We start from the raw sequence: 20938 nt of genomic DNA on the forward strand, positions 1-20938 counted from the left end.
TGCCTTTGGATCTCTAAATGTTTTTAAAACCAGTTTTTGGTACCTTTTCCGAAGGCCGTTAAAAACTCTATTTATCAATGTGGTCTTTGGCATAGTTTAGGGATTCCCTGTAGTTATTTTCCAGTTGATTATATTTCCCAAAATAATCCACACGAAAGTGATTCCATTATCCTTCATAAATTGATTCGTTTAAATGCTTTCCGAAATATAGTAACTTAGACATTACAAAGACATCGATGATAATGGAGTTTGGAGAAGACTAGACTAGTGGTAGCCATGACTCGGTTTCACTATCATATGCAATAAGTGATTGGCGTGAGAACAAGTGGCAGGTGAAGAAACCAACTATATAAGTGGGCATGCAGAGCAGCGTAAGACACATGCTACGTTAGCTTTGCCTCATTAGTCATACCATTAAATTTTGCTTTAAGTGGACGAGTAATCCCTCTTTAAGTCTGATTTTGACCCACTGCAGAAACGGATTTAGGTTGGCTTCTTCTGTTTCTTGTTTTCCGAGAATCCCTCGGTCCATTTTTGGCAAGGATTTCCATTTGGGCAAAGATTTGCTGCAAATCCTAGTTTGCAGTAACCCTTGCAAAAATGCACACGTGTTAACAACACAGATAGACACATGCCTAAATTTATATTTAAATGAAAACTTCTTTATCAAGATCGAATTTTTCACCAAATAATCACTTGACATGTGTGCATTTTGTGCAACTTAGTTTACAACAAATTCTTACTTTACTATTTTTTTCCCTTCAAGTATTATATCAACTAAAATTAATAGTTAACATAAATATTGTCTTATTTAGATTAAAAAAGCTTAGTCTTATTTGTAGCATTTTATAATAAAATGAACAGTTAAAACGAAAATAAAATTTCCTTAAAATTCCCTTTTATTAATCTCAAATGTTTTTTTTAATAGAAAAATTATTAAAAGTATCGTTTTGTTTCCTTAGTATCTATCGAAATCATCGATTTTAAGAATAAAAAAAATACTAGGTAATAATCTTACTATTTGATTGCGTGTACTGTAATCTACCAATTAAAAAATATACCATTTGATTGAAGTCAACCACCTCTTTTGTTTTTTCTTTTTCTCACTTTTCTATTAATTAATTATTTAAGATGAAAATGCACAAAAGATTTTATTCGTAGTTATGAGTGTATGAGCCCTAAAAATAACATATATGTACAAATAATGAACATTTTTAATTCACAGCTTTTTTCGCAATATTTCTCATTTATCAATATTACTATTATTTAAGGAGTTCTCTCTATTTGAGATTTTCATTTTTTGGTTCAAAAATATCCTTGCACCCCTATATTTAAGTAGTGACAAAACTAAAGAACAATCCGATAAAAATACAACTCTAATTTACACTAAAACATTGCCTAAAAAATAGGATAACTTTTCTGTTGATTTTTAAATTTTTTATCCACTTATAAATTAGATTCTCAAAATAAAAATTATATATAAAAAATAAAAACTCAGGTATTTATATTAATCTTATGACCATATGAGTGAGGCTACTACTATGAGAGTAGGAGCATATGAGGGGTTCATCATTGACACTTCAATTATAATGTATTAATCCCAATATACCACCATAATACTTATGAAAATTTTTGTATCTTACTTGATAAATGATAAAATATAAACAATATCACGTTTTGCTTTTAAAAAAAGAAAAATAATATGTCCATAACATTTTAAACTGGGTAAATTCTCGTTAAAATTAAGTCGGTCCAAACTTTAAATTAGAAACTAGAAAGTAGATAGTCCCAACCCAATTTGTTAAACTCATATGCCACAAGCAAGACACTTACTTGCACAGAGCGAGTTATAAGGAGAAACACACACACACACACACACACAACTGCCCAATGTGAAATCGTATAGAGGCAATCTCCAAGTAGAAATAGTAAATATTTTTTCGTTAAACTAACACACTACAGGCAAAGCAGTTACTTGCGCGGAACGAGTTATAAGTAGAAATACACACACAATTGCCCAATGTGGGATCGTGTAGAGGCAATCCCCAAGTAGAAGCAGTAAATATTTTTTCGTTAAACTCACACGCTACAAGTAAGGTAATTACTTGCACGGAACGAGTTATAAGGAGAAACACACACACACAACTGCCCGATGTGAGATCATATAGAAACAATCCCCAAACAGAAGCAGTAAATATTTTTTCCGATAAACTCACACGCCACAAACAAGGTAGTTACTTGTGTGAGGCGAGTTATAAGGAGAATCACACACACAACTCCCAATTCATTTATTACACCGAACTGTACAAAACCAAACCGTAGGAAATCTACTTCCCATATTTTTTTCTTTTGTTGGGTTTCTTTCTTTCCTGACTTCCTTCCCCCAATCTAGAGAGTAGAGATTTCCACCGAAATAATCGCACACTCACCTCCACCGGAGCCGCTGTCAAAACATTTCAACTTTCAACTCTCTTTCTTTTCTCTTTCTCTAGTCATGGCTCTAGTAACCCGAACTCCCCACCGCCTCTCAAGCTCAATAATCCCAGTACTCTCACAGCGCCTCCTCTCTACCACCACCGCACCCGCCGGCGGTTCCGCCACTACTCCGGCCCCCTATGCCCGGGGCCCACCGCCCGCAGGCCTCTCGAAGGCGGCGGAGTTCGTGATCTCGAAAGTCGACGACCTCATGAACTGGGCCCGAACTGGGTCCATCTGGCCCATGACTTTTGGACTTGCTTGCTGCGCCGTCGAAATGATGCACACCGGTGCTGCTCGCTACGATCTGGATCGTTTCGGTATCATCTTCCGGCCCAGCCCACGCCAGTCCGATTGCATGATCGTCGCTGGCACTCTCACCAACAAGATGGCCCCTGCTCTCCGCAAGTATATACTTCTTCTTTCAGATTTCATTTTCATTTATTTTTGGTTGCTTATGGTTTTTGTGATTGTTGTTGTTGTTTTTTTTTTTTTTTTTTTTTTTTTTTTTTGGGTTAGTTTACTGTTTGGTTGCAGAGAAAATAAGATGTGTGATGTGTTGGATCTCATGTGATTTACTTTCCTTTTTTAGTTACTTTCTTTTAGGTTATTGTGGTTTTTTTTTTTTTTTTTGATAATTCAATGGTTACAATAGTTGAGCTACGAAGCTCTTGGCTAATTGTCTAGGATTTGACTTGGATGGCTTGTGTTAATTTCTTGAGTAATTGTTAACGGTGGGTTTTTGCCTAGGAAGCAGGGACACTTCATTTGGGGCGCCGTACCTGTGTCGTATCAGTGTCATGTTATAAATTTTTAACAAATTGCTCGTGTCGAACCTGTATTCATGCTTCCTAGGTTTTTGCCAACTTGGCGGGTTGGTCGGTCGAATTTTGTTATGGAGTTTGATGTGTGGAGGACATAGTGATTAGTATGGTGGCTGCTTGTGTTAATCTTTTTTTTTTTTCCTCAAATTGGATGGATAGGCTGTGCTACAACATGGTTGTGAGAGATTGTGATGGTAGAATAATTGAATAAGGTCAGTATACTTCCTTCTGCTATAAGAATGGGTGAAGAGTGAAGTTGTAGGGCTTAAAACTAGTGCAATGAGTGTAACTTACCTAGGAAAAAAGAAGGGATTGATAATCCGTTGGTGCGTGGTCCTTATTGGTCAAACATAGATATTAGTATGAAATATTACACAGGATGACATTAATTGGGTTTCTATGCTGAGGATAGTGACAGTAATGAGTTATATTCGGCAAAGGGTTTAGAAGGTCAGAGAGCTATATGTTCTCAAAGAGTGTGTTTGGTAGGGTAGAAATGAAAGATGAGAGAAAATGGAAGATGGATTAATATCTTTTATTTGGTAGAGTAGAAAAGTGGAACGAAAGAAAAAAGGAGAGATGATTGTTATGGGAGAAGGGTGAGGTTGTGGGTTCAAAACTCACACAATGTGTGCAACTTTCCAATTAAGAAGGGGGGGGGGGGGGGGGGTGCAGGGAGATGGATAATCCATGCGTACTTGATTCTCAATAGTCAAACATAAATATTAGTATGATGTGCAACATAGGTTGACGTTAATGGGGCTTACATGCAAAGGATTGTAACAGTAATGAGTTTGTATTTGGCAAATGGTTTAGAAGATTAGAAAACTATATGTTCTCTAAAGAGTGTGTTTGTGGGGGGAAAGGGGGGGGGGGGGGGGTGGAAAAGTGAAAGGAGAGAAAAGGGTGGTGAGAAAATGGAAGATGGATTCATATTCTTTCTATGGAGGAAAAAAAAAAGGAGAGATGATTATTTAATATCCGAGCCCACCATTTTTAATTTATCTGAAATAGGAGGAAACATGAGGGAAAATGTATTGAATAGGTGATTGACAATATTATCCCACTAGTTTATTGAAAACAATTTTATACATTGGATATAAAATAAATATAATACAAGACACTTTGTTTTCTCTCTACTTTCTATTCCTCTTACCAAACACTTACAATAGAAAATATTAGTCCCTTCTTTACTTCTATTTTTTCCTATCCTCCTTACATTTCCCAACCAAACAAAAGCATAAATGGTATAAGTACTGTGGTCTATGGAAAGAGCTTCATAATATGGTCACAGGTTATATTTCGTCTAAAATACTATTTTGGGGTCCCTACATTTTTGTAGTAGTCAATTTGGTCTCTACCATTAACTCACTAATGGGAAACACCTACGTGTAAAATGGCGTGCACATGTGATACACTTGAAGCTGACGTGGACAATAAAATTTTAAAAAAAAATTATTTGACATTTAAAAAAAGAAAAAAGAGAACAAGTCAGCATTTAAAAATATTCTTTTTTTTTCTTTACCCAAAATTTTCATTTTACTTTTTATCTTTCCTGGACTTTACCCAGAACCAAACATATTTAAATGGACTCATACCCTTTTTTTTCCTCTTCTGATGATGTCTTCTTCGTCCTGATCCTAATCCACCACCACTATGTACAGCACCTTCGCCACCTGTCCCATAATTCTGTTCAATGCTTTCTCCACGATCTTTATTTTTCTCTATCTATACATGCATTGAAAAATCACACATAAAATCAAACACAAATTAAGGAATTAAAAAAAAAAATTTACTACCAGGAGAACAAGTTAATGAATCCGTAGAACAATGCCAGGAGAAGATCAAACCTCAGGGAATTAAAGGAATCGAAGAAATTTTTTAGAGTACAAAAAAGGAAAGACAGAAAGAAAGGAAAGGAAAGTGATGGGTTAGAATTCAAAGGGTGCCCAAAAATACTCTTTCCTGCATTTTCATTCATTTTCCAGGATTTCTCAGCCACCAAACGAAGAACAAAGTTCATCACATACAAATACAAGTCTAACAACCCAGATTTAGAGATTCTCCTAATCTCCTTCAAGCTTTGATCCAGAATTAGAGAGTGGAATTAGATCCAGAATTTCCTTCGTTTTCTAGCAATTTTTTCAGCCACCAAACAAAGAATAAAGTTCATCACAAATAAACATAGAGGTAAACAACTTCAATATGTATTAAAAAATTTGATTCGTACAAGCTTGACAACTCAGATTTAGAGATTCTCCTTCAAGTTTAGATCCAGATTTCCTTTGTTTTCTAGTGATTTTCTTAGCCACCAAACAAAGAACGAAGTTCATCACATACAAACATGGTACAAGCCTGATGACCCAAATTTAGAAATGTTTGGTTATGGGGAAAGTGCAGGCAAGATAAAAGAAAATTTTGGTTAATGAAAAAAAAGAACATTTTTAAATGCTGACCTGTTTTTGTTTTTTTTTTTGTTTTTGTTTTTTGCTGAGTGGCATTTTTAAATGTTAAATTAAATTTATTATTATTATTTTATTAGCTACGTCAACTTCAAGCGTGCCACATTTGCACACCGTTTGACTCATAAGGACCAAATTGATTGTTATGAAAATGTAAGGACCAAAATGGTATCTTTGCCTTATATTTGATAGTAGATAAGGTGGGATATAAATTATTGAAACAGCAACTTCTCTACTCTTTGAACCATCAAGGACTAATAGGTACGTGATTTTCAGATATCTATTGCATAAATGTTTTAGTAACACCACCCTTTCTGTAGAAGAGACTAATAATTAAACAATCCAGTTGGAATGCATGTGGCAGGAGTGTTACTCTAAGAGATATGACTTCATTATTATCACATCTTACCCTAGGTTGCATATGACAGTTTCTTTAACTAAACAAGACGTGTAAGGTTGGTTGATTTTGGCTTTGCCACGTTCAGAGTTGTTCTGAAGCATAGCTTAGCTTGATTGTTTGTGTTATAAGACTTCTATTACTGCCTAATAGAGCATTTTATCGTGCCTCATTGGGTTTTATGCTTTTATAGAATCAGGCTTGGAACTTAATGTTCAACTTGGCTTTCAGGTTGGTAAAGAAGTTAGTTATAAACAACATGCTTATGTTGTTCATGAATGAATTCATAGCATTATTGATACACAAGTATTTGCCAAATATAATCCAAAAAGCCTTACTCAAAACTTGATTTGTGGAGAAAATAAGTGAAGACTTGACCAAATTTGCCAATAATTTGTAACTCAATTGGCACCTCCTCCCCCTTATAAGTGCTTGGTCTGTCGTGGGGTTCAAGACCCATCAATAATAATAAAAAAGGACCTGGACCAAACTTGAGTCATTTGTGGTGTATGAGCATAAGAAGGATTTGGTAAAGGAGCTTAAATCAAACTTGCAAGCTTTTATGAATGTAAGAAACAGTTACAGGAGCTATGGAGGTGGTGTATTCATAGTGTTTCATGGTTATAACATGCTCACTGTTTAAGCTTTCTACCAATGGACACGATTGCATTGCTTTGAATTGCATAAAAATGCATGTTTCTTGTGATGCTGGTAGTCCACTCTCTGTCAAATATGTTGCAACTTATATGCAGGGAAAGGTAAGGTTTTTTGACCTTGCACTGAATATTGCTTGCAGGGTTTATGACCAAATGCCTGATCCTCGGTGGGTCATCTCTATGGGAAGCTGTGCAAATGGTGGTGGATACTACCACTACTCATATGCTGTTGTTAGAGGTTGTGATAGGATTGTCCCTGTTGACATCTATGTTCCGGGTTGCCCTCCTACTGCTGAGGCCTTACTCTATGGAATTCTGCAGCTGCAGAAGAAGATTAACAGGCGCAAGGATTTCCTCCATTGGTGGAACAAGTGAGAGAGAATTCATATTTCTGGGCAGCTTTGGCTGCATCCTCATGACAATATAATAAGTCAATATGTGGTTATGCTTGCCTTGGCTAAGCGCCATGTAAAGGGAGAACTAGTGTGTTACATGTTATGAACTGTTTCCTGTTGTTTATGGAAGCTGTTAGGGTAGCTCCATATTGTGTAAACCTATTTTTCTGTCTTAAACTTGGAGGTGCATGAATTTTCCTTCATTGTCATGTCTACTCATTGAAGTGTTAAATTGACTGCTTATAGTTCTTAAAATGGGATTAAATAAAATGCTCATGTTTGTGCAATAGGTTCCTGGTTGTGGAGCTATTTACTTTTAAGTATTCGCTGATTTTGATTTCCAAATTCCTTTGTTTAAATGGACGATTTATGATATTGCATTGGTAGATTTCTAATAGCATAAATTAACTGCCTGCCTCCTAGCTAAACTTGAAAGTCAAGGCTTGCTTTTTGGGCACCAAACATGAAACAGACACCCTCTTTGAACTTTTTCTTGTTCTTGAAAAAGATGTGGCTTCCCCAAATTCCTTTTCTATCTTCTCAACTTTCATGGAATTTGTAAAGTGGGAATTGGTGAAAGAGCAGCTAAACGTGCAACTTTGCCTTTACAAATTACACCTGCAGGATGCACCTTAAAGACCAATGCTTCTCCTATGAGCAGATTTATTTTTTGGCCCACTGATGAGTTTGGCTTGTGTAGCGTTGCGAAATCAAATCCATTGGATGTGATATGGATACTAACATTTTTTTTGTCTAAAAATGGTCATGTGTCCCTCGAAAGGTTTGCTGTCTACTAATAATATTAAAAAGAAAAAGAAAAAAAGAAGAAGGCAGTAACCTTTGGCAAAAAAATTTAATTAAAATTTAAGGGGTTGAGAGTGACTCGAGTTAACTTCAGTAGTAGACTAGTAGTTCGGAGCTCAATTTAAGAATTTCAAAGTGACATTGAGATTAGAATGTGCCTGCACTTCCACCAAAAAAATAAATTATATATACATATATATATATATATATATATATTTATGTATGTATGTATGTATAGAGAAAATGTGACATTAAGGGAGTGTTTGGTTTGTGTTTTCAAACAACAATTTTTAAATTTTAAATAACATTACACGTATTTCTACACATGTTTTAAACAACAATTTTTAGTTTTTAAACACATGTATCAAACGGGCCCTAGGTTTTTTTTTTTTTTTTGAGGAACATGTGACATTAAATTAAGATGACGAAAGTTCATCTCCTGTTGTATACAATTGTGACACTTGAATTAACTAAAACATTTTATACAAAGACTATAAAAAATTATTGAATGTGTGCAAAATAAATAACTCTAGTTGTCACAACTATTAACATATTTGTAGGACTAACTTTTTTTTTGGAGAGAAATTTGTATTACTAACTTAAACATTCGAGAATCCCATATCACTACCTGATGACTCATTTTGAGTTGTTTCCTTCCCATTGCAGGTATTTATGAGTTTGAGTTTAACTATATCAATTGTTTCATCAATTTTTGTTTTTTGTCTCTTAATAAGTTAAACCAAAATAAACACATTTTACTCATTCAATAAGTTAAACTTAATAAGTTTAACTATATCAATTGTCTCTCAATGTCCAAACCACGATGAATTTAAGAATATACTACTTTGGATGGACTTATTTTATTATCTTATTTTGTTTTAAAAGTAAGTTATGTAAACTTATAAATATTTACATTCTAATAAGATAAAACAAACACACCTCTCCTCTCCCGTTCCTATTCTAATAGAAACAAACAACAGTCTGTAAATTCCTTAAACTAGTGGTAAAACAGCCATTAACACCCATTGGCTATATATTGTTTTGTCTACAACCAAAAAGCCATAATTTCCTCCCATACACAAACAAAACCTTAATAAATAAATAAAAAAGAAAAAAAAGAATCCTCTATTAAAAAAAATCCAATATTCTTCTTTCCACTACCATCACTATATAAAACCCTCCCCGTTGTCTAACCTCACTCAATCTCTCTCTCTCTCTCTCTCTCTCTCTAGGGTTTCTCTCTCTCTCACTCCTAAAATGTCTGACGAAGCTCAATACTCCTCCGGCGCTGACAACAACAAACGCAAATACGATGACCAGACGGCGCCGCCTCCGTCCACTCGAAGGCCCACCGGTTTCTCCGCTCCGATCGCGCCTCACTCTCCGGACTCGGCTCCTCCTTCCTACAACGCCGTCGCTCCTCCCATCGAAGGCCTAATCAAAGCCAAGCAGCGCGCCCAGGAGGTCGCAGCTCGCCTCTTAATCAGCTCCGCCGGAGCTGCCGCCGCCGCAGTCGGCGGAGGACTCGACGCCAAACGCCCTAAGTTCGAGAACGGCGCTTCCGGATTCGATTCTCACGACTCTGGCTTCAGCTCCATTCCCCCTGGTTCCTCCTCTCTCTTCTGTATTGAATTTATTAGGGTTCTCGATCTATATTGAACTTATTAGGGTTGAGTTTTTGTTTTCGTTTTTGAGCTACATGTGGGAAAATTTCATGAATTGATTTTATTGATAGCATCTTGGGTGGGTTTTGGTTATTAGGGTTATTGATCTGTGTTAGTGTATTAGTTAGCTGTAATTGATTCTAGGGTTTTGGTTGCTAGGGTTATTAATTATAATTGAATTTTTATTGTGTAATTATATGAATCTAAATGTTAATGTAAAGCTATGGTGACTTTGATTTGGTTGGTTGGACAGATGTGAAGCCACACACAATGAGCTCGGCTCCTTTGCCGCCAGTTTCATATGGGTACCAGAATGCAAGCTCAAGTAAGAAGATCGATATTCCGAATGGTAGAGTTGGTGTTATTATTGGGAAAGGTGGGGAGACCATCAAATATCTTCAAATTCAGTCTGGAGCTAAGATTCAGGTCACTCGGGATATGGATGCGGACCCCAATTCTCCTACTAGGATGGTGGAGCTCATGGGTACCCCGGAACAGATTGCCAAGGCTGAGCAGTTGATAACTGACGTTCTTTCTGAGGTGGTGCTTATTTGTCCTTGTGCTAACTGTGCCCTCTACCATTTTTGTGTGTGCGTGTGTTCAGTGCTAAATTATAATTTTGTGTGATATTAATATAGCCTGGGTGAACTTAAATTGGTAAAATTGAACCACGCTAAACAAGGTAAACTGAAATTATTACATACATATTTGTCAGTGAAAACTTGGGGTAAAGTTTCAGATTATCAAAACTCGATTTTGCTCCTACATGGTTTGTGGTTGACAAGTGTTTCTTTTTCTTTTTAATGTAAATTGCAGCTAGTTAATGCTCCTCTGGTAAGACCTTTTATATTTTTTCTTTGTCTAATCTTCAGCTAATTTTTATGAAGTGAAAGAAGCACTACTATTTTAAGTGAAGCTTCATGATTGACTGCAAAAAGAATTTTTCCAGTGGGTGTAACTTTAAAAAGAAATCAAATCTTACCTATCAAAAAAAGAAAAGAAAAAAAGAAATCAAATCTCTTGAAATTTGTGTATTCTTTTCTTATAAAAAATATATATTACTCCCAACTTTGTTTTGTTTTGTTTATTTTGATAAGTTGTACTTCTAACTTTGCATTACCATAAAGATTGAATGTGATTGTTTATATTATCTCTTCCTTTGCAATTATTGTATAATGTTTGGGCCAGGCTGAGGCAGGGGGCTCTGGCGTGGTTTCTCGAAGGCTGACTGGACAGTCTGGGGCTGATAAGTTTGTAATGAAAATCCCAAATAACAAGGTATACATAAGTTACTGTTTTTGCCAGCTCGAGCTGAAAGTTTTATTGGCATGTTTCAGGATATTATGTGATATGCACCTCATTTCAGGTTGGTCTAGTAATTGGCAAAGGAGGAGAAACAATTAAAAATATGCAAGCTAATACTGGAGCTCGTATTCAGGTTTCCTTTCAGAATATTTGTTCTATCTAAACTTGATTTTATGTATATTTTTTATAATTGTGGATTCAATTGGGGGGCAACCTGATTTTTTGATTGTATACCTTTTTTTTTTTCCTTGTGCAGGTGATACCATTGCATCTGCCCCCTGGTGATACATCGATTGAAAGGACATTACAGATTGATGGGACCAGTGAGCAAATTGAGACTGCTAAACAATTGGTCAATGAAGTCATCAGTGAGGTATGTTGGTTAATGCCAGTTTGCAGATCTGGCCTTGACTAGACTCTTGGCTTCTTATGTGCGTAATTAAAATTTTCTAGTGATGAAAAACTTTTCTTATGAGAAGAGAACATTCATTGCCCTTATTGATTTATATGTGTGCATAGTTTATGTTGCATCTTGAAAAAAAGAATTCTCATTGTGCACTCTGGATCTTGTTGCTTGGGTTTTTTAAGTATTGCTTTTTAATACTATTGCTTTGTGGTGCTCTGATAAAAGTATACTGTTAGATATCTGTTTCAATGGTGACAATTTTCAGGTCTTCATTTGGTTCATCTTTTTCTGTAGCAAGTATTTGTTATCAACAAGTTAGAATAGAGATCTTCATGTTGCACTGTTATTAGAAATGTTCTTTGATGCAGGACATAATGGTTCACTGTTTTTTGGTAGTGCCCTTTTGGATTTTTAATTCATTTTTCTTCATGTTATTATTTGCTGTGCCATTACCTGATATCTTGAGAATATAGTGCTCAAGTTTCAGCAGCACTCTTCTTTCAATTAATAGATTCATCATTTTGTCAAGTACATTCTTATTTCTTTCCTAAAAGTATCATTTGTCAACTTTGCTTTTCTTGTCCATATCCCGACTATGGTAGGTTCTGTTTGTTTTATTGTTTAATGGTTCTAGAGCTCGTGCTAAAGCTACCGGTCTTCATGTTGAAGAAAGGATTCTCATGAAGTTGTTAGTAATTTAGTTATCTATCAAATACTCTATAAATTGTTATACTGCTATATCATAGTGTGTTCTTCCCCTATTGCTCTTTTTGTTAAGAAAGAAATAGGTAATATTTACATTCTTATTTTTCATCCTCTATTAATCTTACTCTTAACTATATATTCAATACTTTTGGATCTTCATTAAGTGGCTATCTGGTTAATTTTCAAAGGATTGGATACAAAATTTAATGGGGCTGAGTGATAGTAGTACTGTCATATTATTTAGTTATTCGCTCTCTTTTGCATGTAATCTTTGGTACTTTTTTAGGCTACCTTTGATTGTACATTCAGGAGGTAGTTATTTTGCTATAAAATAGATTTCTTATCAAAAAAGGTAATGGATACAAGTATTTTATCATCAATTGCTCTTCTTCCCTTTATTGGACTTGTCAAATCCAGAATTTTGCTTCTGCTGCTGTTCTTGACAGCATGCATGGAGACCATACTTACGTGTCAGAAAAAACTTTGGAAGAGGAGCTGAGCCTCTGGAATATTAACTGCTTTGATAGGGATTTCTTCAACTGTGTATTGTTACTAATTTTTGAGTTAGGACTCCTGTAGCGTGGTTCGCAATGCTCAATATGCAGCTGGATGGCTCGTAATTTAGTTCTCTATCAAATAATCTTAATTGTTATACCACCATATCATAATGTGTTCTGCCCCTATTGCACTTTCTGTTAAGAGAGAAATAGGTAATATTTGCATTCGTAGTTTTCATCACCTCTATTAATGTTACTCTTAACTATATATTCGATACTTTTCTGGATCTTCATTAAGTGGCTATCTGGTTAAGTTTCTTATGATTGGATACATTTACTTTATCATCAATTGCTCTTTTTCCCTTTATTGGACTTGTCAAATCCAGAATTCTGTTTCTTCTGCTGTTCTTGATGGTATGCATGGAGACCATATTTTGTGTCAGAAGGAACTCTGGAAGAGGAGCTGAGCCTCTGTTTAATAACTGCTTTGACAGAGATTTCTTCAATTGTGTGTCGTTATTAGTTTTTGAGTTAGGATCCCTGTAGCACAGTAATTTGCAATGCTCTATATGCATTTGGATCTCTTACGGATTAAGTTCTGAATTTATATATAGTCTATGAACGTGCAGTGTGTTTTGACTTGTCTGCTCCTTGAATTTATCATATACTGCAGTTAGATTAATGTGTCTATGTTGATTTTGGTGGATGGTGGATGTATGAGATTGAGGGTTGAGCAGAGTTGAAATTTGATAGTTTGAACTGGCAGTCTCTCGTGAGAGTGTTTATTGTTGTCATTTCTAAGTGCTATGCAGATTTATTGGATAATTGGTTTCTGTCCGGCCCTCCATACTTGTTTTCTGTTTGGGTTATGGGCTCATGAAGGCTTCCTTAATTCCTATGATTTATATTGGTCCAAATCTACAATCATTCTTAGCTTATGTCCAAGTGAATAATTATTGGGATTATAGCTTGTTCAACCGTCAAATGTGCTTATTGATTCTGTAACTATGACTGATGTTGTTATTGGGAACTATTGTAGGGTTAGTGTGTATTGGAATTCTTTGTGTTGGTGTTCCCTCAGCATCACTCTGGTATGGTTCTAAAACCCAATTTCTGATATTATATTATGGAGTGAAGCTGCAAGTTTCTGTTGATGGAAATACAAGGTCATTGGGCTGAATTATTTGTCATTGGATGAGGACCTTAAGGATTATTGTGTTGATACTGTCTATTGCGATGAAGTTCCTTGTGATATTCTTGTTAGTACATTGCTCAACATTAACAACAATTAGAACACCCAGTTTACCTCATTTTAATGTCACATGCCCCCCTTTGTTTCTCTTGATTAGCTGAACAGTTTGATTTCATTCTGTCCTATGCATAGTTCTAATTTCTTACGTAGTCCTGATTTTTGTCACTGTTTTCAGTCAAAGTAGTCCTTTGACTGTTAGATTGTAATATATTATATTTTCTCAAGTATATTATAAATATTTTCCAGTTTTAAGAGAAGAATGACAAATGTATGTATACACAAACTTGGTAAGCTTCTTTAAGAGATCTATTTACTTGACCAATGTCTAGTTGGCTCAAAATTTTGACATTCTAGGTTTCCTGCACTCTTATTCTGATGCTTCTGTCTATTAATTATGATGCACAAATAGATATTATTGAAATATACTTTCTGGTTTTTACTTATGAACTTGTTGCCTCTTCATGGCAATGGAGTTCATGTCTCTTTTATGTAAAATCTTGTATAGTATTGTGGTTCTTTTCTTTTTGGTACCCATTCACTTCGAATAGGGAGAGGTTGGGCTTCTGCTGGAGTAACTCAATATCTCCTCAACCAGTACGGTATGTAGGCATTTATACCCCTTCTTAGTACAGTATGAAATCCAATAATCCTTGTATGGTCTTATTTGCTATCTGTGTTACTCTGCTGAATTTTTGGACCTTTTCCATTCTATGTTGTTTATATGTATATATGTATGCACATCCTGTGGTTTTTTGTATGCGCATATGTTCCTAGCATTTTGGAGAAGTTCGCCATGGTTATTTGTGGAAATAATTTTGTGCAGAATCGTGTTAGAAATCCTTCAATGGCTGGAGGGTACCCTCAGCAAGGTTACCAAGCACGACCTCCTACAGGCTGGGGCACACCTGGGGCTCCCCCCGTTCAACAAACAGGTTATGGCTATGTGCAGCCTGGAGCATATCCAGGTCCATCTCCCCAGTATAACATGTCTCAGCCTCCTTATTCAGGCTATCCTCCTCAACCTGCGTCTGGTGGATATGCCTCCAATTGGGACCAGTCAGCTGTCCCACCATCTCAACAGACTTCTCAGGGAGGTGGTAATGATTATTACAGTCAGCAGCCACCTTCACAGCAACAGCAAACCCCTGGTGGTCCTGCAGCTCCAGCAGATAACTCTGGTTATTATTATGGTCAACAACAACCTTCAAGCTATAATCAACAGGGACAGGGTTATACTCAAGATGGCTATGGAGGGTATCAGGCACAGCCTCAATCTGGATATGGCCAACCACCATCATATGATCAGCAGCAAGGGTATGCTTCTGCTCCTACCTATGGGAATGTGACTAATCCAACACAAGATGGGCACACTCCCTCCTATGGTTCCCAGGGGGATTCGACCCAGGCTCCACCTGTCCAGCCTTCTTCTGTGGGCCAGCAAGGATACACTAGTGGTCAACAGCCTAGCCTCAGTCCTGCAAGTTATCCAACTCAAGGAACAACACAACCAGGTTATGGTATTCCCCCAACTTCCCAAGCTGGCTATGGAAATCAACCACCAGCTCAGCCTGGATATGGACCTGGCTATGGAGCACCTCAAGCTCAGAAACCTCTTGCGAATCCCCCGGTTTATGGGCAGCCTACGCAGTCACCTGGTGGCACCCCTGGAGGTTATGGCCAGCCTGCCCCTGTGCAGCCAGGATATCCCCATTCTCAGCCGCCAGCTGCTAGTTATGCTCAGCCAGATTCTGGTTCGCAACGTGCCCCACCATCCAATTATGGTGCTGCAGCTGGTCAGCCAGGTTATGCAGCTCCACCTTATGGTGCACCACCTGTTAGCCAGCCAGGTTATGGACAGGCACCACTTCCATACAATGCTTATGGTGCTGCTTACTCACAGCCTCCGGTTTATTCTGCTGATGGTAGTGCTGGTGGGAACACCCGTGGGACCTATGACGCAGCACCTGCTTCTCAGACTGCTCAGCAGAGTGGAGTTGCCAAAACATCACCCCAGAGTTAATGATATCTGATAAGTAGAGTCCTTTTGGTAATTTGTTAAGGTTTTTTTTTTTTTTTTTGGTTATTCGTATGGGTAGGTCTAGTTAGGTCTTGTATTGTCAAAGTCATAGATCTAAGGCAAGGAATGGTCGGTTTTGGTGTTTTATCTGTTGGTATGATATTTTATACTTTATTTGTTCTAAATACTGATGCCAGCTTTTATTTCTAGTTATGTTATTTTAAATGCTGCGTGCTTTAAGTACCTTCAATCCAGCTCGTGTTTAGTTTTGGTGTGGATACTTTGGTTTGGCTGGCTCATTAATGGAGTTGCATTTGGTGCTCATCTTTTATAGGATTTTTAATTTTTAATGACAAACTTTACTCTATTCTCTCTCAATGCAAACTAGCCATAAATGTCTCAAAGTAATGTTGTGAAAAAGATCTCTCTCTCTCTACGAATAGTGGTTTTTCCTTTTATTGAAGATCCATGCAACATCTCCGGGGACTGTTTGTTAGAGAAATGCCTTTCTATGCTTTTCAACTAAATGCTGTGAAGGCCTGTGCACATGTTTTTACCTGCTCTATGGCATGCGGATTGAGTTAGATGGGGATCCAAATCTTATAAGATGGGATAATTTGTGTGCAGAGTTGGAACATGCGAAGTTGAGATCTTAGTTGAACGCCGGGACGTAGTCTTGGGTCTCTAGCAACGGATGTGATAGTCAAGGCAATTCTTATAGTTACCATGCAACATGATATAAGAATTGATTCAATTGAATTGAAAATTTTGAAGAACACGAAAGAAACACTTTTCATATTTATATTTTCAACCGTTTCGTTTCTGGGTTTTTTAACTAGACATTTTATAATTACAACCGTTTCATTTTTGGCTTCTTTCTGGGTTTTTTTATTATTATTTTATATCTAGACGTGGATTTTGATGTAAATAATAAATATCAACTAGTCATTATTCCGTGAATGACAGTAATGTTAAAACAAATGAGTTACTTACGTTAACATTAAAACAAATGAGTTATTGTCAAAAAATTACACTTTCATATTCATAGCCTTTATGATTAGAAAGACTTTTACTCAAATTTAGTTGAACTGAAGTGGATTGAAAATAAATTTGAGGTCTATACTTTTTTTAAAAATAAATTTGGATTTAGAAATTAGAATAGGTGCTCTCCGTTCAAATTGGTCTTTTCCTATTATCTAAGTGAATCAAAATGGGTCGAAGTGCTTGTACTTGGCTCGACTAGGTGTGCTCCCTAGTTCGAGTCCTGCTACCTGCACTTTGAAAAGAATTCCTGGGCCAGTGCTTTACTCCTTCGTGGGCCGACCCGGCACGAATAGTGATTAGTCTCTGGTTGAAAGCTTTGATGATACACTGTGGGAAACCAAAAAAAAAAAAAAAGGGTCGAAGTGGACCAAATTTGACCAAAATAGACTGAAGTGGACCGAATAGAACCAAATGACCAAAGTGGACTGAATAAGACCGAATTAGAATTAATAAGACTGAAGTGGACCAAATGGACCGAATAGAATCGAAGTGGACTGAACAGGATCGAATAAGACCGAATAGGACCAAAGAAGACCGAATAAGACCAAAGTGGATTGAATAGGACCGAATAAGAGCAAAGTGGACAGGATTGGCTGAATAGAACCGAATGGACTGTATCACAATTTATTTATTTATGTAACTTTTTTTGGAATTTGACTTCCTCAAAATTGAGTAAATAAGGTTTAAAGTAGAACTCCATTTCACCCATTTTGGTCTTATACTCTTATTCGATCCTATTCGGTCCACTTTGGTCTTATTCAATCCTATTTAGTTCACTTTGGTTTTATTTGGTCTATTAGAATAAAGTTTCGTTCCAAAGCAGCTTAGAGAAAAACCCTTCGAAATTTTCATATATATCTTTTTTTAGATATGAATTTTGAAAATCTAATGGTTGAATTACATGTTCCTTATATTCTTATTTTTTATACACAATTTTAAGTCATAAAAACTTAAAATTTTAATATTTATTTGATGGCATAGTAATTGATATTTGATTTTTTTAAATTTTTGCAAGTATAAAAAATATAATAAAAACATCCCACAATTAAGTTTTTAAAATTCAAGTTTAATATAAAAATATATAAAGAGTTTGAAAGGGTTCTTCCAAAAAGCAAAAATCACCTCCTAAAAGCAAGTTATTGTATAGCACGGACACGAGAAACATAGTTGTCCAGTGCTGTACTGCTATTACCACCAAACGACGCCGGTTTGCCCTCACCTCGAACATAAAAACAGTGTAAAAGACTGAGCTGAGCTGAGCAGAGCAGAGCAGCAGAGAGAGAAAGGGAGCGATGTTAGCAATAGGGAGCGCGATTCGAAGGATCCACACAACTGTAGATGCTCCACGCCTCACCAGATTCGCTCTTCATCCCCCTAAATCTGTATGTGTCACCGCTTTCTCTCTCTCGCTCTCTCGCTCTTCTTCAGCCTTAGTCCTAATTCATAATACATTGTATATTTCTCTGTCTTAAAGATTTACTCAATATTATTACAAAAAAATTTCATTGAAATTGGGAATCCCTGATATAAGTTAGTAGCTAGTTAATTTGTTTGTGATTATTTGATTTTTCCAATTTTTATTTTATTTTATTTGATTTATAAATTTTAGGTAGAGGTGGGATTTGCTGATGGTAGCATCTTTAATTTGTCAGCTGAATTTCTAAGAGTACACAGCCCAGCTGTTGACAGCAAGATCAGGTCTATTGGTGGTGAAAAGGTGATTGTTACAACAATATTTTCTCTCTAAAAGTATTGTTACTTTGTTGGTGGATTTTTCACTAAGGCCTCAAACAATGAGCTCATTTGTCTAGTTGGAAAAAACATATTTTCTCACTTTCAAATGAATTGATTATCGTGGTATATGTTTCGTGTTTATGATTTCAACTTGACATGAACCAGGTGATTTCTGGAAGGCGTCATGTGGGAATCATGTCTGCAGAGCCTGTAGGAAACTACGGGGTAAGGTACTGTAAGTTTAATTTAAGTTTGGGCATCATTGTTTAAATTTTGTTTCCAGAAATGTACCTGCGAACAAAATTTTTCACATTTGATGATGTGATACTGTTGTCATTTTGGTTGATGTTTCAGGATTGTTTTTGATGACTTGCATAAAACTGGGATATATTCGTGGGATTATTTTTATGAGCTTGGTAGCAACAAATTTACCCTCATGAGAAATTATATCAAAACATTAAAGAAGCATGGACTCACCCGGGATCCACGTAGAAGAAAATAGCGGACTTATGTCATATCATCCTAGCTTGTTCTTCAATTGACGTCATATCGTCTTATCTAGCAAGGTATCCACCATATCCACCATGCTGACAATTGTTATGTAACTAGACATCTGTATGCATATAAAAATTTACTGTGGTTGTTTTTTGATTTATTGATACAGATTGATTGCTGGAGACCTTAAAAGAGAATTAATCATTCTTGTTGACAATATAGGCTATCATCATGCACCTGTAGTGTAAATCAGTTGGCCTTCGAAACCTTAACTGATTTGTTGAGCTGTTTATATGTACTTCCAGATTATTTTACTTCCCTGATAATCTCTTCATAATATCTTGGATCGAAATAAATGAAAAGTGATTTAGAAAAATGGTTCAGCTGATTTATATACTAGTTTTGTACTAATCTCTTGGTTATCTATATGACAGGATTATACATAAATGGAATGTAACCTAACCATTGTATCACTTTTAATTTACATTGTCTTGTTAGGGCAACTGAATTATTTATTGGTTCCATCAATTTCTTAACGAATAAATCTAGGGACATACTCAATTTTGCATGTTGAAGTGGTTGACTATGAGTGGTGAACACTTTCTAGCCGCTATTATTTACATGGTCCTAGCACTGTTTTTTTTCCGCTACTCACAATTGATCACTTCAGTAAGTTGTAAAATTGAGTGTATCTGTAGTATTATTGTTTCTTAATTTAGGTGAAACAAGTTCATGCTGTGATGAATTAATTCTTTTTTTTTTTAATAGTAGATGAATTTATTCCATTACATGAATGTATCATAATAATTGCCATGTTGGGAAAATGAGACGTTTATGAAACTTATATGTGAAATGGATTGAAAGAGTATTTCACAGTTAAGATTATCTTATTTTCTGGAAATGACAGTGTATAAAGTACCAAATCATTTAAAATTTTAAATGATGTGAGACCACATACATTTTTTAATTTATAATATTTAATTTGAATCATGAACTAGATTCATTTCACATGGAGAGGATGTGAATAGATATATTGGGCAATTAAGATTTGTTATCCACTAGCAACCCATATACTTGTGTGGCAAGCACCAAGTTGATGGGTGCTAATTACATGTGCAAAGTGAGAGGTTCAATAGGAAAACCAAGATCCAAATATAATTTTTAGGAACAGCAATCATGAAGAAATGAAATGCAATTTGGAGTGTTACAGGAGGAGTGATAATTGTTAGAGTTGTATCAATTACTGTATAATTTTTGTAAGAAGATATTTAGGAAAATTAGAAAGCTACATACTCACCTAGAGAGTAAGATATACAATATGACACCCATGACCCAACTCAAATACCACATATCACTTTTAGAAGTTACTGATCCCTGAGAAATTAAAGTGCCTCTGGTGAGAATCAAAGAATCTAACGACTAGGTCTGTGAACCCCACAGGACTCGGTCCAAAATCCATAATCTTCATATATAGAATCATCCTGACTTTGGTTCAAGAACTGACAGTTTTCTAGCTTCAAATCTCTGTAGACAATGTTGGCAGTATGAAGAGCCTTTAACCCTTATACAATATAGAAATCATTTGCACAGTATGTAATTAAATTCGTTAAACTTCATTAAAACGCACAGACAAAAATTGACTTAAAAACAAATAATAGTAACAAAATGTTTAATTCACAACAAAAACTTATCTATATTTATATAATATCTAAAAGTTAAAGTGTTGCTATGCCCTTATTGAGCCACATCAAGGTAACATTTCAATCTATTTTGGTCAATTCGGTCCATTCGGTCTACTTTAGTCCA

The 20938-nt window shown here is 35.9% G+C and overlaps 3 protein-coding genes across 8 annotated transcripts; all 3 read left to right on the forward strand.

Moving 5' to 3' along the window:
- Positions 1-2277: 2277 nt before the first annotated feature.
- On the forward strand, positions 2278-7496 carry LOC126708638 (uncharacterized). Its single transcript, XM_050408472.1, has 2 exons — positions 2278-2883; positions 6955-7496. Exons 1-2 carry the CDS (start codon positions 2495-2497, stop codon positions 7187-7189), a joined length of 624 nt encoding a protein of 207 aa, XP_050264429.1. The 5' UTR covers positions 2278-2494; the 3' UTR covers positions 7190-7496.
- Positions 7497-9197: 1701 nt separating this feature from the next.
- Positions 9198-16068, forward strand: LOC126708617 (uncharacterized). Of its 4 annotated transcripts, none has more exons than XM_050408434.1 (7): positions 9198-9619; positions 9931-10220; positions 10494-10511; positions 10866-10955; positions 11044-11115; positions 11239-11355; positions 14666-16068. In XM_050408434.1, exons 1-7 carry the CDS (start codon positions 9271-9273, stop codon positions 15860-15862), a joined length of 2133 nt encoding a protein of 710 aa, XP_050264391.1. In that variant the 5' UTR covers positions 9198-9270; the 3' UTR covers positions 15863-16068. The 4 variants fall into 4 exon arrangements, with proteins under 4 accessions (XP_050264391.1, XP_050264399.1, XP_050264408.1 ...); XM_050408442.1 differs by having other exon boundaries at positions 9931-10217; XM_050408451.1 differs by lacking the exon at positions 10494-10511.
- A 1945-nt stretch (positions 16069-18013) lies between these two features.
- On the forward strand, positions 18014-19616 carry LOC126708645 (uncharacterized). Of its 3 annotated transcripts, XR_007649206.1 has the most exons (5): positions 18019-18285; positions 18513-18620; positions 18803-18867; positions 18992-19203; positions 19302-19616. XR_007649206.1 is itself a non-coding variant. In XM_050408498.1 (4 exons), the coding sequence occupies exons 1-4, from the start codon at positions 18196-18198 to the stop codon at positions 19001-19003; spliced, it is 270 nt and encodes an 89-aa protein (XP_050264455.1). In that variant the 5' UTR covers positions 18014-18195; the 3' UTR covers positions 19004-19358. The 3 variants fall into 3 exon arrangements, 2 of the variants coding, with proteins under 2 accessions (XP_050264455.1, XP_050264447.1); XM_050408498.1 differs by having other exon boundaries at positions 18014-18285; positions 18803-18862; positions 18992-19358; XM_050408490.1 differs by having other exon boundaries at positions 18017-18285; positions 18992-19358.
- The last annotated feature ends 1322 nt before the right edge of the window (positions 19617-20938 follow it).

This window comes from Quercus robur, chromosome 2 (assembly GCF_932294415.1).
Source record: "Quercus robur chromosome 2, dhQueRobu3.1, whole genome shotgun sequence".
Taxonomy (NCBI): domain Eukaryota; kingdom Viridiplantae; phylum Streptophyta; class Magnoliopsida; order Fagales; family Fagaceae; genus Quercus; species Quercus robur.